This window comes from Olea europaea, chromosome 16, assembly GCF_002742605.1.
Source record: "Olea europaea var. sylvestris chromosome 16, O_europaea_v1, whole genome shotgun sequence".
In the NCBI taxonomy this organism is placed as follows: domain Eukaryota; kingdom Viridiplantae; phylum Streptophyta; class Magnoliopsida; order Lamiales; family Oleaceae; genus Olea; species Olea europaea.
This window is the reverse complement of record NC_036252.1, coordinates 4034464-4050555: the sequence shown is the minus strand read 5'-3', so window position 1 is coordinate 4050555 and position 16092 is coordinate 4034464. Positions and strand designations below refer to the sequence as shown.

Below are 16092 nucleotides of genomic sequence, written 5' to 3'. Positions count from 1 at the left end.
CAAGCTTAAAACTTGGATTCAAGTCTCTCATCACTCATTCTATATTGTGCAGTGTCAAATTTTGAAGCGTATTTGATCTGCATATATATGAACAAACATGTTGAAGATAAAATTTAAATTAATGAATGTATGTGGTCTATCCCTAATCGTTTAAAATTTTAAATTTGATGATTAAAAAAGAGGTACTGTTTGATCTTCCAAATGCATGATGGAACCTTTAACATCCATGTGACTTTATCACTCTGTTGATTTGAAGTTGACGGACATGATCGTGTTTCTTAACTGGAATTGATGTGCTGCCTAATTTACTTGTCATTTTCTCACTATTTCCATGACTCGACAATGATTATAAGAATTAGGTTTAAGTGAGCAGGGAAAGGTATCAAATGCCTTGTTTTATTCCTTTAACTTGCTCTTAAGCACATATACAAAAGAATAAAAGAGGGATTAAACGTTTTAATACGATATTGGAGTAAGTCAAGTAAACATGTAAGTTCAAGTATCATATATAACAATTATTCACTTATTCATTTTTAAAATTTTATATATAAGACGTTCGATAGAAATATGGATATAATACAAAGATCAGATGTCGTGTCAAAATCATAGATAAAATAAATTTATTTCTTTTTCAAACGTGGTGGCGCAAGGAGTTGCCTTGGACTTTAAGCATAAAAGGCAAAAGGTGTGAAAAGGAAGAAACTTTTGAGCTTATAATAGGGCAACTTGCACTCTTAGTCCTCAATATATTTGAATTGTAGCAAGTTGATTCCAAAACTATTTCATTTGATACCAACATCTCGAACCTCTCTGTTTTGCAGCAGTGTTTGTTTCCCCTCTATGTTGTTAGCCCGTTTACATTCTTTAAAAGTATCTTATAAAAAAACAACTATAAACTTATTTTTTATTTAGAATCAATCGAAAGGAAGGGGAAATTAAAAAAATAATAAAAGGGATGGAAAAGAGAATGATAAAAATGAGGATTTTCATCCTTTCATGCCAAGCAACCCCAACTCCTTCCGCACAGCCCACCCCAACTGCACCTCTTTTCTGTTAAGAATAAAATTTCACATCGATTCTATATTGAAATAATAATCAACATGTAAGAGTTTAAGTTACTCTCTCACAAGTTGATAACCACCATTACGACCTTTTAGCTTACGCTATTGCACAAAGTTACAAAGGGAAATATTAGTCAAATCAAGAAGAACAATGATGACAGACACATTTTGGCTTTAGTCGATGATCATGGCTTCATTAAACACATAGTTAAGCTTGTGAGTTTTTTTAACAAAGGCCAGGGTTCATTGTATGACGGTTATCAATTCCTTTGTATTAATATCTTCATCAACTATTTAGCATTCCCCAAAAAAAAAGTAAGATATACGATTGTCGTAACAATGAAGTATTAAACTTTGAGATTGTTAGTCCCTTTTTCTTTTTCTAACTAAAAGTAAGACATACAATTGTTGTCACAATGAAGTATTGAACTTTTACTTGAAACGTTGCTTCCAAAAAAAAAAAAAAATTACAATGGCCAAATTGCTATTGTCATCATAAGTTGGGGATCAATAATGAAAAGTTTCCTTTATCACAATACAATGAAATCCAGGTAAGAAACTTTTTAAATTATGTTATAGAGGTAGGGTTATGTGCATGTTAGTAGCACTTAAAAGTTTGTGCACTGTTCAATGTGAGAATATTTGATGGACCAGGCTTGAAATTTGTACATGAACCTGCTTTGTCAGAGAATTTGTTAATGGTTAGCTAAAGTTTTGTGTATTATCCAGTTATTATTGATGGGTCCTTCCAATACTTTATGAGGAATTTCACTGCAAATTTATCAGTTGAGATTCATATGTACAGTTCCTAAAGCTGCGGGAGATTTACTTCTCTGATTTTTCAGGATTTCAGATTCTCTTTTTCAAATCTTTGTTCATAGATTCTAAAGATCCTAGTATCGAAATAAAAATGGAAGTATTGTACTATAGTCGAACAAGAGTCAATATGCTTTTTCTCGTGAATGTCGATTTGTTAAGTTGTTTTCGAGAGTTAAGAAGTCATTGTAGATATTATAACAAAATAATGGGATGGTCTTTCGCAATATGGCTAATCGAGCATGTAAAGTGTGAAATGAAGCTAAACTTTTACTTGCTAGTTGCTACTTTGTCACAATAAACGCCAAGGTCAATTATCTCAGAAAAGGAGTTTTTCTACCTCGAGACTTGTCCATATCGGCTAACCTGGCATATCATGTAGTAATCTATTTTAGAGATGAAATTCACAATTTTGTATTGCAATAAACTTTATCATAATTGGAAGCAGCTGAAGATGTAGGGACAGCAGTGTGCTTTATGAGCTAAGTGGAGAAGCACAATAAGGAAATCCATTTACTTTTATTATTCCAAACCTCCTTTTTGAGTTGCACATGTTACTCAAAAGAATAAAATTATATTCGGAGGAGTGGATCATCATCTTTATCAACCAAGGATGCATGAACTTCATTTCTTGGACCCTCTTTAACACGGAGATAACATTTCATACAATATTCTTATTTGAATTAGTCGATATGCTAAACCTAACAAGATAATTGATAAATTCGATTATAAACTCTCTTCCTTAATCATATTAATTATGTCCTATTTAGTAAGCATGACATACACGTGCTTCTAGATTTTACATTCGTTCTATTATTATTGTCCTTTTACAAATATTTTTAAAATAAGTGACAAACTTTTTAAATAATTGAAGTTCATGTGATTTAACTCATTAATATTAATAAATGATGACTACAGCCTAGATAAGGAGACGACATCCACACGAGGGATGACCGTTGGAACTACTTTATGTTGATGAGTTGGGCCCAAGTAATGACTTTTACCTAGATACCTTGTGACATAGACATGCCATGTAGAGTGGGACATAATAGGTCAAATCCACTGGCCCAATGTACCTAGAAAGAAACATACCCTCCAAAATGGTGGTTAAGGCAATCAATTGGAAAAACATCTTGCAATAGTGACTTAATTATTACACAAAAAATATATCTATCATTAGATTTTATGTCATAATTTTGTTACCCTTAATTGTGATAACTTCGATTCAGGAATTTATTTTATTTTTTTGGAAAGAAAGTTGAAACGTAAAAGGGAAGTTAAATATGATGAATGTATTCTGAAATTCTTTGAGGATCAAAGACAAATGAAGAGATTGCTCCATGTGAAATGAAAATATTCTGATTAGCATAAAGTAGAAGGTACCATTATCGAAATGGGTACTTTACAAGAAAGAATTACTTCTACCAAATCACGACGGTTGAGTAAAAATGATATAAAATTTGTTAAATCTTAGTTTAATAATACATTATAATTTAAGTTTGTCACTTTTACAATGGCTGCATATAATTGCAATTAACATGGTTGCTATATGGTGTTATGTGTTCGCTTGAAATCCGCAAGTGCGTGGTACAGTAGACAAGTAACAAAAAGTTAGTAAAGTATCAATGCCACGATGAATTGATCTTTATCTAAAAACTAACTAAATTAACTAAAAATCACTTTGAAAGCTTTGGAGAATTTTTTAATAGAAAATGCATTAGAACTTCGTATAAAGGGATGCCTTTCCTTCTAGTGCAGAATGGGGCACCATGCAACAATAGTTTGCTTCACTGGACTACTTCCGCTATTTTCAAGTCAACTTAAGATGAAAAATAATTAAAGAAAGATTTATATCAAAAGATTTGAATGTATTGAAAATATCTAGTTGATTGATTGACGAAGCTGTAAATTACAATTATTGGTACAGAAGGCAAATACCAAAAAGCTTTAACACTAGACTTCCAAGAAAATTTTAATTAAAATGAATAGACACTTAAAAGTTGAGGAATTATAAAATTATTTACAAATAGCATAATTCTTTTACAAGTGAAATAAACTTTTACAGTTGAAATACATTACAATTTAAACTAATATTCAAAAAATGTAGCCAATCAATTAAATAAAATTGTAGTTACGAGCGATCAAGGAGCTAAGAATAGATGTGGCCCTCGATACTTTGATTTCATCTATGTTTTCCATTTTATTTCTCAATTTCAGTTATCGATCCCTACCAGCTTGAATTAATGACCAATGTTTCTAATGTATCTAACAATCTTTTCGAAGAAGATTTGACCTATTTCTAATCATGACATTCCTATATCTATGCGGAAATTTCAAAGGAGTAAAACACAATCAAGAATAGGAAAGTCAATGAAGGATCACGCTAGCTATCTCCTATTATGCTCTAATATAATTGAATTTTCACCTCTTGAGAACAAAATAAAGAACAAATCATTCAAATAGAGATCAAATATTTGGATGTCTTTAAGAACTATAATCAAACGATCAACTAAGTAATTAAGTCAAATTTAGGGAAAAATCAAATTGAAGTTTCAAATCATGGTTTACATCGTCATCCTAACTGATTGAGATTTAGTTACAGGTGTTCGGAAGGAAACAAATACAAAAAAAATTGAGACCGGCATCATCGAGGTAGAACACCCATATAGAATTTTCAAAGATATATTACAGCACATAGAAATCCTACAAGTTTAGCTAAACTTTAGCTCCCATGATTTTAGTCATCTCCCAGAATTTTGTATGAATGATTTTATTTCCATGTAAACCATGTCCATGTGCAGCTATATAAAGCATACTGATTAATGAGAAATACAAGATAATTGTTTCTACCATTTTACTTCTTTACATGGTATCAGAGCCTCAAAAATCCTGACATATCTTCACCCAAAATTCTCATGGCTTCCGATGCTCCTGCTTCCCAAACTTCTTCTCCCTATCTTCTACACCCTTCTGATTCCCCTAGTCTAATTCTTGTAACCGGCCATCTCACTAGAGATAATTTCTCCAAATGGCAACGCGCACTTCGCCGAGCCCTCAATGCAAAAAATAAATTATGCTTCGTTGATGGCTCCCTCAAAGCACCAAACACAACTTCTCCTGATTATGCCCAATGGAGTAGGACCAAAGACATGGTCCTGACTTGGATCCTTAATACCATCACTGCCTCCTTAGCCAATTCCTTGGATTACCATGACGATCCCCGTGATGTATGGTTCGACCTTGAGTCACGGTTCTGCCATGGCAACAATGCCCGCCTATTCCGTCTCAAACGAGAAATATCCAACCTTCATCAGAACCAACTTTCCATTCCTAATTATTACAACAGAATCAAGCAAATATGGGATGAACTCGAAAATCTTCAATCACCCACCGATGCTAGTACTTTGGAAAAGAGAGCCGAGGATGAGCGTGTGTTCCAGTTTCTACTGGGTCTCAACGACTCATTTGCGGCTCTTCGAACCCAAATACTAGTAACGGATCCTCTTCTACCCCTCAACAAAGTTTTCTCTATTCTTTTCCAAGAGGAGAAACAACGACTCCTTCATGTCCCTCAGTCACTCTCAGAAAACCTAGCCCTTGCCACCAAGTCCACCCACAACTATCGAGCCCCTCCCAAATGTACTAAATGTGGAAAAATTGGACACTCACGTAATCGATGTTGGCTCCTCATTGGCTACCCTCCTGGCCGTGAACCCCGCAACAATCAACCATCACTTCTTGGAAAACCACCTGTTGCTACTGCTAGTCTTGTCAGCTCCACCTCAAGCCCCATCCCGGGTCTATCATAGGAAAACTACCAGCAGCTGATGACGTTCCTTCATCCTCCTTCTCCGGCCGCTAATTTCGTGGGTAACTCCTCCACAATGCCTTGCCCCTTCAACCCACAGACGGACTGGATCATTGACAGTGGCACTAGTGATCACATGAGCCATTGTCGATCCTCCTTCTCTAATCTAAATTTGTCTCCCATTGCTCGTACAGTGAGGCTACCCACGGGAGAAACTATTTCTGTTGAAGGAATTGGTTCTGTGCCTTTATCTGACCATTTAATTCTTCAAAATGTCCTTTATGTCCCCTCTTTTTATTATAATCTGCTCTCTATCCCTCAACTTACTAAAAATCTAACTTGTGTTGTTTTTTTCTCATCTGATAAATGTTTTTTTCAGGACCCTCCATCGAAGAGGCTGATTGGATCGGGTGAGGCATGTAATGGGCTCTACCTCTTTCGCTCCCATGAGACCGTCGCATTCTCTGTTCGTCATCTTGATAATAAGACACGGTGGCATCAACGCCTAGGTCATCCTTCTAGCTTTACTATTCCCACAGTTTTTGATAATCCATGTACTCTATCTCATTGTGATGTTTGTGAGCGTTCAAAGCACACTCATTTACCTTTTCAAATTCATGCTAATAAAAGTTCAAAACCTTTTAATCGTCTTTATTGTGATATTTGGGGAGGCTATTCTACCGCCTCCATTTGTGGCGCACATTATTTCTTAACTATTGTTGATAATTTTTCACGCACTACATGGATTTATTTAATGCGTTTTAAATCAGAATCCTTTAGTCACTTAATGCATTTCTTCGCTCTTATTAAAAATCAATTCAACTCATCGGTTAAAATAATTCGCACCGAACATGGACAAGAGTTCCTTTCACATAACCTCCAAACCTATTTTCACACTCACGGCATCATCCATGAGCGTACTTGTGTTGAAACTCCGCAACAAAATGGCGTTGCAGAGCGTAAACATAGGCATCTCCTGAATGTTGCTCGCAGCATTCGCTTTCAGGCAAACCTACCACTCAAATTTTGGGGAGATTGTGTTCTTATTGCTGCTTATCTAATCAATAAGACCCTAAGCCGCTCCCTACAAAATCAAACTCCTTTCCAACTTCTTCTCAAAACCTCCCCATCATACACTCACCTACGTGTGTTTAGTTGCCTTTGCTACGCTCAAACCCTCATCGCTCATCGCGACAAATTCTCACCCAGATCATCTCATTGTGTCTTCATTGGTTACCCTAGCAACCGCAAAGCTTACAAGCTATACAACCTTGACACCAACACCATTTTTTACTCACGCGACGTCACCTTCCACGAAAATCAATTTCCCTTCCATCACATCACATCCCCTTCTTTTAATGACTCCACCATCATTCCCTTACCTATCACCGAACCCATATCTCCTCTCCCTTCCTCGACCATACCCCAAGAACCCCCACCCACCACCATTATTCCTTCCCGACCTCGTCGCCACACTACTCGTCCAGCATATCTCCTTGATTATGTCTGTCCTACTATCCCTGCAAAGTCCATTGCCTTCTCAACCACTGCACAGTCCTCAGGTACTTCCCACCCTTTATGCACTTATTTGTCATACTCTCGTTTTTCTCATGCTCATTATTCATTCTTAACTGTTCTTACTACTTCTGTTGAACCGACTTGTTACTCAGAAGCAAATCGCCACTCTCATTGGCGTGAAGCTATGGCCTCTGAACTTCGTACCCTTGAAGAAAATTTCACTTGGACACTAGAAACCCTCCCTCTTGGCAAGAAACCCATCGGTTGTAAGTGGGTATACAAAACCAAACTTCGAGTAGATGGCACTATTGAACAATACAAGGCTAGACTTGTAGCCAAAGGCTACACTCAATTAGAGGGAATTGACTATCATGAAACTTTTGCCCCAGTTGCCAAAATGACCACAGTACGCTGTGTCCTTGCTGTTGCCGCCACCAAAAATTGGGTCATCCACCAAATGGATGTCCATAATGCCTTCCTGCACGGTACACTTGATTTGGAAATTTACATGATCCCACCACCCGGCTACTGTGTTAAAGGGAAGACACGAGTCTGCCGCCTTCAAAAGTCACTCTATGGCCTCAAACAAGCTTCCCAGAACTGGTTTTTTAAACTAACATCTGTTCTTCTTAATGTAGGATTCGTTCAGTCACAAGTAGACCACTCCCTATTTACCTTGATCACTGCAACCAGTTTCACTATTATCCTTGTTTACGTTGATGATATCTTGGTTGTTGGCAATGATCTTTCTCAGGTTATCTTCTTCAATAGCGTTCTTTCCAGCAACTTCAAAACCAAGGATCTCGGCCCTCTCAAATATTTTCTTGGCCTTGAAGTTGCACGATCTCCTTCTGGCATTTTTCTTAATCAACGAATATATGCCCTGGACATCCTCGCCGACAGTGGCCAGCTTGGTTCTCGTCCTGCACCTTTTCCTATGGAACAAAATCTGAAACTCAATGACACAGATGGTAACCTTCTTCTTAATCCCGCTTTTTACCGTGCTTACACAGATTCTGATTGGGCCAGTTGTCCTACCACTCGACGCTCTACCACTGGCTTTTTCATCACACTTGGTTCCAGTCCCATTTCTTAGAGCACTAAGAAACAAACTACAGTGACCCGCTCCTCTACAGAAGCTGAATATCATGCTATGGTTTTCACAACATGTGAACTAAATTGGTTGAAACAGCTTCTCCATGACATTGGCATCTCACACAATGACCCAATGACCCTCTACTGCGACAATCAGTCTGCCCTTCACATTGCTCAGAATCCAGTTTTCCATGAACGAACAAAGCATATTGAGATAGATTACCACATCGTTCGTAACAAACTCCGTTCTGGTCTCTTCACCACTGCTCATCTTCCATCTGCCGAGCAGATTGCCGACATCTTCACCAAAGCATTAGGATCTGATCTCTTTCATCACTTCTCTCGCAAGTTGGGCATTACGGATCTTCATGCACCAACTTGAGGGGGCGTATTACAGCACATAGAAATTTCACAAGTTTAGCTCCCATGATTTCAGTATTACAGCATATAGAAATCCCACAACTTTAGCTCCCATGATTTCAATATTACAGCATATAGAAATCCCACAAGTTTAGCTAAACTTTAGCTCCCATGATTTTAGTCATCTCTCGGAATTTTGTATAGATAATTTTATTTCCATGTAAATCATGTCCATGTACAGCTATATAAAGCATACTGATTAATGAGAAATACAAGATAATTGTTTCTACCATTTTACTTCTTTACAATAAGCTCCAAATCCCCAATTATTATTCTTCATCCTTAAACCTTAGGTATAAGTTATATAATTTGTCTTCAAAACACTCTAAGATATCTCATATATATGCACAAAATAGGTTTGAATTCCATGAATAAATTGGCTTAGAACATCTCCAAGAAACTATTTAAACGTAAGACGTTTTCTATTTTAAGAAGTCAATTCTCAAATTTATGAATAATGTTATCTAATACCAATCTATGTGATACTATGTGATATGCTCAAATACAAGTAAAATTATGTGATTAATTTAGCCTATATTTGGCTCCTATTTTTTCCACACACACACACACACACAAAAAATCAAAATTCATTTATGACTACACATTCTCCTATAAAATAATTTTACAACCATACATTCTCAACAAAACACTAATCTACATTGCATTTTGCGGTAGAAAAAAATGGAGCTCGGACAATGGCTTAATTGCACCTTTCATTTAATGACACCTTGGGCCACTTAAATTGTGTTGCAATACCAGTGAAGCTAAAACATAGAAAAAAATAATAAATGTTTTTCTAGAGTAATAAAATGTGAGTTTGATAGCAGAATTTGCATGAAAATAAAATAAATTGCATATAGAACTTATTTATGTGAAAATTATTAATTAGATGTATTTGTTCGGTTTAGTTTTAACCTAAAAAATATTTATACTTGTTCATTTTTATTAGTGGGTAGATAAGAGAGAGTGAATTATCTGAAAAGTAAAATCACATCTCCCTAAAGAAAATGATTTCCGTGTTTTTTAGTAAAATATGGTCACGTAACCAAAAGTTAAAAATATTTCTATTAAACAAATTGTTAACCAAACACCTCAAAAGTAAAAGTTTGGGTGAAAAATAAAATCAATCAAAAATACTCTCTAAGTGTTAAAGAACATATGAAAGTACTTAAAAATTTTTACTCTCTAAAGCTATAGATGGTCTCTAAATTACAAAATATACTCTTTAAAATAGAGTCTCTTGAAAATGCCCTTAGAATATCCCACAAAAAAAAAAAAGCACTCATGCCCGAGGTTTTATTATCAATTTCCTTATGTTCTCTATTTTTATTACCAATTTATTTAATGAAAATTAACCAGAGTTCTTCTCAATCTAAAATTAAGATTTACAATTTTTTTTTCCAAAAATTAGATGATCGAAATTTTTAATATTAATGGTATTACTAAAATTAATTTTTATATTCACACCCTACCTCATTCACCCCATTCAAACCCTAAATAATTTTCTCTTTCTTTTTCTCTCTTCTTTCTTCCTCTCCCATTTCTCTTTGCCCTCTCCCTCACACAGGAATCGTTGTCACCCCATAAGAATGCCACTACTAGAGACTACCCTATTCACTGTGAGCACCACTGTATAGTTGCACATTGTTGGGTTCCAATTTGATGTCCTTAGAAACACTAATCTCCCATTTAATGTCCTCCAACGAGCAGAGGTGTGGTGATCCATAGTATGAAGATGTGCGGTGGTCTATTGTAGTGTGGCGGTGGTGATTAGTACATGCTATGGTGTGTGCAATGATGTTAGCTAGTGGTGGTGGTACAATGGGTGGAGGTGGGGTGCAGCAATGATGGTTTTAGAGTTTTAGTTTGGTTTCTTCCTCCAACTTGTTTAGTCGGAGTTTTAGGGGTATGCAGTGATGGTGGTGATATTGGTGGTGCATGAAGGGTAGGGTTCAACGACAATTGTTTTAGAATTTTGGGTTGGTTTCTTCCTCCAATCTACTTAATCAGAGTTTTAGGAGTGTGCAGTGTAGTAGTAGGGTGCGATGCTGGTGGTAGATCTAGCAGTGACAGTGAGCTGTTGGTTTTGATTTTTGTTATTGGAGTAATGGTGGTGGTTTCCATATTTTGATGTTGTTGGGGTGGTTTTATTTTCCCAATGCAACTAGGAGTGTTGGCGGGATGGTGGATCTGACGGTGAAGGTGATTATAGTGGTCAATGGTGATGATAGTAGTGGTGGTCATGGACGTGGTTATGGGTGGGATGGCATGGAGTAAGAGTGTTTGTGACCAATTATTTAACTCAATTGTGACCAATTATTTGACTCAACTGTGACCAATAAATAATATGTGATCAATTATTTGAGATTGTGACCAATAAATTGAATATTTTGTGATCGATAACTTGTGCCGATAAATAATATATGACATAAAAATTTAAATTTTGATTTATAAAATTTGTTATTTATGATCTATAATTTTTTTTATTTGTGATCGATGAAGAAATTTTAATCTATAAATTTTTTTTATTTGTGACCTATAAGATTTCTTATTCTTGATCAAAAATAATAATTCCATAATTTGGGACTAAATAGTATAGAGTTGTGACCTTAATATATTAAATTTATTTTTTCATAAGTAAAATTTAATCAATACATGATTTTTGAAATTTTAAATCTTGTTTTTTAATTTTGAAATGGTCCAAATTTAACCCCCTTTGGCAGTAAATTTTCACCCAAAAAATTAATTTCTTGATTGTTATTTCATTATTACAACCGTCATTTTTATTTCTTCACTCACGGATGGGATCCATTTTTCTCTCTGACGGTAAAAAAATCAATTCTCATAATCACTATCGAACAGATCCTTAATAACTTAGATATGAAATTTTACCATTTATTTAAGCTTGAGGTTTATTTATCTTATGGTCACTGATAAGTGTATTTTATACACTTATTCAAGACATTAAAATAATGATATTTAGTTGCTTCTTTGATGAATTGTGGTATAAATTGTTGCATTTGGTGTTGAATAAGTAAAATTCAATTATGGTACAAGAAATTGGAAGAAATAAGAGGAAAACCCGAAAAATGAGCAAGATCCAAAGTTCGGGGATCAAAGTGTAAGTACTCAAAAGTTGTGTCGAACCTCACGATGAAGATTTAAGAGTGCTTGAAGTCAATTGGATAAAGAAAGACGTCGAAGGAATTAAATATAATCAAAGTATAATCACACATCAAGTTCCAACAAAAAAAAAATGATTCACCGTTTTTCAGCTTTATATTGAGACCCGATTTTGACATAGAAAATAATCAAATTTGAAAATGATATCTGAAGCAAAGTTGTAGCCCTTTGAGTTAGCTTTTCAATGCATCTTGAATTGCTTCAATCGAATATCGGAAGAAAAATTATGATAAAAATATTAAATGAAGTGCGGTCTGACTTTAGTACCCAAAAGGTGGCGCCGCCTAGGTCTAGGGCACTTCTTTGGTCCATTTTGAAATCCAAAAAAATTCTACTTTCTACACAAACAATGAGACACTTATAAATACAATTTTTTTCACACATTGAGACGCAAGAAAATACTATGAAGAATCTAAAGAGGAATTCAAGGGAGAAAACATCGAGAAATTCACTCTGTGGAGCAGTGATTGGAAGATGTAGAAGATCTTAGTGCAAGAATTTTAATCTTTCTTCTACATCTTTACTACAAATTCGGTGATGTATTTTAAGACAAATTATTGTTTTTCTTCTTTCGTTATAAATAGCCAAATCCATTGTTAGTGCGAATAGTGTGATCAATTGGGATTTTTTATATTTTTCTATAGAAAATTATTGATTTTTATTGTTCCATGTGTTGATTTTACTATGGATTGAATGCATTTTATTACTTGATCACTAATTTAATGATTTCGTGAATCCTCTAAAAATAGAATATAAGTTTTGGATTTAGACCATGTAGTAAAATTCGGTACATTGGTATAAAGAGTAGAGATACATATACTAATTACTACGATCATAATTGAATTCTTAGGACAAAAACTTGTTTAATTAAGTTGAATTTGCATGGAGATATGGAATTTAATTAATTAAATAGGTTCAATGAGAACTCGAGAGGGGTAAATTGAATACAATAGGAGAATTTGACCAAACACTACCTTTTTAAGATGTAAATGTGACCAATAGGTAAAGTTTCTCTGCCCTAACATCCGTCATCATTTGATTTTCAAGCTAATCGTGAGTGCATTCCTTTTTTTTTCTTTTTTTTTTTAGCATTTAGATTAAAACCCAGATCCTACAATTTTTTTTATGACGCAGGAACCCGCAGTCACAACTCTTCGAGTGCGCACTGGGTAAACCCTCGAGCTGACGCAATAACCTGCAAACCACACCAGCCAGGTAAACCGCACTAGACAAACCCGGTGCAATAGGCTCAATCGAGAAACTGTTGGTATGGAGAATCGAACTCATGAGCAAAGGTCTCCGTGCTCACCTACTCCACCAACTCGACCACCCGATGAGGGGCCCAAATCCAACATGTTTTTATCTCATCAAATAGTAGTTAAAGAAAACTTAAATTAAGTGCTAAAGTAATAAAATGCTAAAGTATAGTCCTCGTAGGATGTATAATCCGGACTCTTAGGTCTACCTACTGTTAAGGAAACTGACAATCAGCAGTATACCATACAAGAAGAGGCGTGATTACTTGCTTACAGCATAGCTTAATTAGAGGAAGACTTGATAACAGGAAGACTTGATTACAGCATAATTTTCTTCTGTCATTCCTTAATTCTTTCCCCTTAATCTTGATTCTTTCTTTGTATAATATGTAGACTTCACTGTAAAACTCCTATATAAGGATATGTACTTCTGGTCTTGGAATATATGAAATCAACACCATTTTTATACAATTCTTTCATGGTATCAAAGCTCCTATAGCTCAAGCTAAAATAATTTCCTGTCCTGTTGTTATCAATGGCTTTCGCTTCTACCGTTCCTTTGGTCTTCACTCAACTGAACTTTTCTCAATTGGTTTCGGTGAAGATGGACGGTACCAACTACCTTAACTGGGTCTCACAGCTGCAACCTGTTCTACGTAGCAATGATTTACTCGGATTTGTGGATGGTTCTGAACCCTGTCCTGAGAAATTTCTTCATGATTCTGAAGGAAAGCCTACTAAGTATATTAATCCTGAATATGTTATGTGGATCAAGAAAGATTAGTTTGTCCTAGGATGGCTGAGTGCTACTCTAACAGATAAAGTTCTTCCTTCTGTTTTTGGTCTCACCACTGCCAAACCAGTGTGGGACTCTCTGGCCAAACGTTATGCATCTCACTCACCTGCCCATGTCCAACGCCTTAAGCGCCAATTACAGACACTGCAGCAAGGAAATAGGACATGCACTGAATATTTAGCTACTGCAAAATCTCTTGCCGATCAACTTGTAGTTATTGGTAAGCCAGAAAGTGAGAATGATCTTCTCTTTTACGTGATGGGTGGATTAAATTCAGTTTTTAATCCTTTTGTCACGGCCATTTCGTTTACCTTGCGATAAAGTGCCATGAGTTTTGATGACTTCCAATCAGAATTACTTTCTTATGAGATAATGATTGAAAACCAAGCTCACTTATCCTCCATAGAGCAACCGACATTTGCTATGATTGCTGGTAGAAATTCACATGAAGGAGGGCAGTGGCATAACAAATCAAATTATCCTCCTAAAAGCTCTCCAAGATAAAATTCATTCAAGCCAAAATTTTCGAAGCCTCATCCGTAAGGAAGACCTTTAAAGGCACAAGAAGGACAATCAAATCTGATGCCCATTAGCAATGACAATTCTCATACTCGCACTCCATGTCAGATTTGTGGAAAAAAAGTTACCAAGCCTTGGACTGCTATCATCGCATGGATTACAGTTATCAGGGACAAACCAACATATTACTAATGAAGTTGCCAATTTATCTTTACAGGGACCTTATGCTGGTGAGGATTCGGTGGCTGTAGGTAATGGATCTGGTCTCTCCATTTCCAATATTGGCTCATTTTCTGTCCAAAATCCGTAGAAAGAATTATCCTTTAAATATGTCCTACATTGTCCTAATGCCTTAATCAATTTTCTCTCTATAAATAAATTATGCATGGATAACAATTGTTATTTCATTCTAACCGATACTCATTATTATGTCAAGGACAAGAAAATGGAAAAAAGTCTTTTGGAGGGAACAAGTGAAGGTGGTCTCCATCCTATCAAATTAAATAAAGTTTCTCCTAATAACTTCCGTGCTAGTGTAGCTCTCTTTAGGATCAAAGCTCCTCTTGATGTGTGGCATGCTCGACTTGGCCATCCTTCTTCACAAGTGACCAAGCAAATCATTTCCTCCTTCAAGCTTCCAGTTGCTGGATCCTTATCTCAAGAGTCTGTTTGTCCTTCATATCAACTAGGGAAAAATAAACAATTACCATTTAATCAGTCAAATAGAGTGTTTGTTAATCCGTTGAATCTTGTTCATTCCGATGTTTAGGTTTCTCCTATTCCTTCTTCGAGTGGTTGTCGATATTATGTTATTTTTATTGATGATTACTCACGTTTTACTTGGATGTATCCTATTACCACTAAGTCAGACGTTTTTAATTGTTTTGTCAAATTTAAACATTAGTGGAAAATCTTTTCTCTTGCAAAATTAAACAATTTCAGTCCGATAATGGTGGAGAATATACTTCAAATCAATTCATTTCATTCCTCAATTCTCATGGTATTCTATATCGGCTTATATGTCCATATACATCCCAACAAAACGGAGTTTTCGAAAGAAAACATCGCCATATTGTGGAAATAGGATTATCTTTATTAGCTCAATCCAATCTTCCAAAAGAATTTTAGGTCGATGCCTTCTCCATTGCCATATTTCTCATAAATCGAATTCCGACTCCTGTTTTACATTCTAACTCTCCTTACAATCTTCTCTTCAAAAGATCACCTGACTACCCTCAACTAAAATGTTTTGGATGTGCTTGTTACCCTCTCCTTAGACCCTTTGATATAAACAAGCTCGCCTCCGTAGTAAACAATGCATCTTTATAGGTTATTCATCCAATCATAGAGGTTATCGATGTCTTGATCCCATCTCAAAGAAAGTATACTTTTCACGACATGTGGTGTTTGATGAGAAATTTTTTCCAGCCAAGGATAAGACCATTGTCACTTGTCCACCGGAAGATCCTTCACCCATTACGTGTCCAAGATTTCCTACAAACAGCTCCTTTGAACACAATCACTCTTTCCCCATCGAACCCATATCTCCTACCATCGATTCCCATTACTCCCCACATGACCAAGTATCCAACTCTAATAATTTCGACTCTCCCCGTATCT

At 35.7% G+C, this 16092-nt stretch overlaps 1 protein-coding gene across 1 annotated transcript; it reads left to right on the top strand.

Annotated features, from left to right (window-relative positions):
• Positions 1-13692: 13692 nt before the first annotated feature.
• Positions 13693-14457, top strand: LOC111412510. Its single transcript, XM_023043451.1, has 3 exons — positions 13693-13855; positions 13976-14215; positions 14306-14457. The coding sequence occupies exons 1-3, from the start codon at positions 13693-13695 to the stop codon at positions 14455-14457; spliced, it is 555 nt and encodes a 184-aa protein (XP_022899219.1).
• Positions 14458-16092: the final 1635 nt, after the last annotated feature.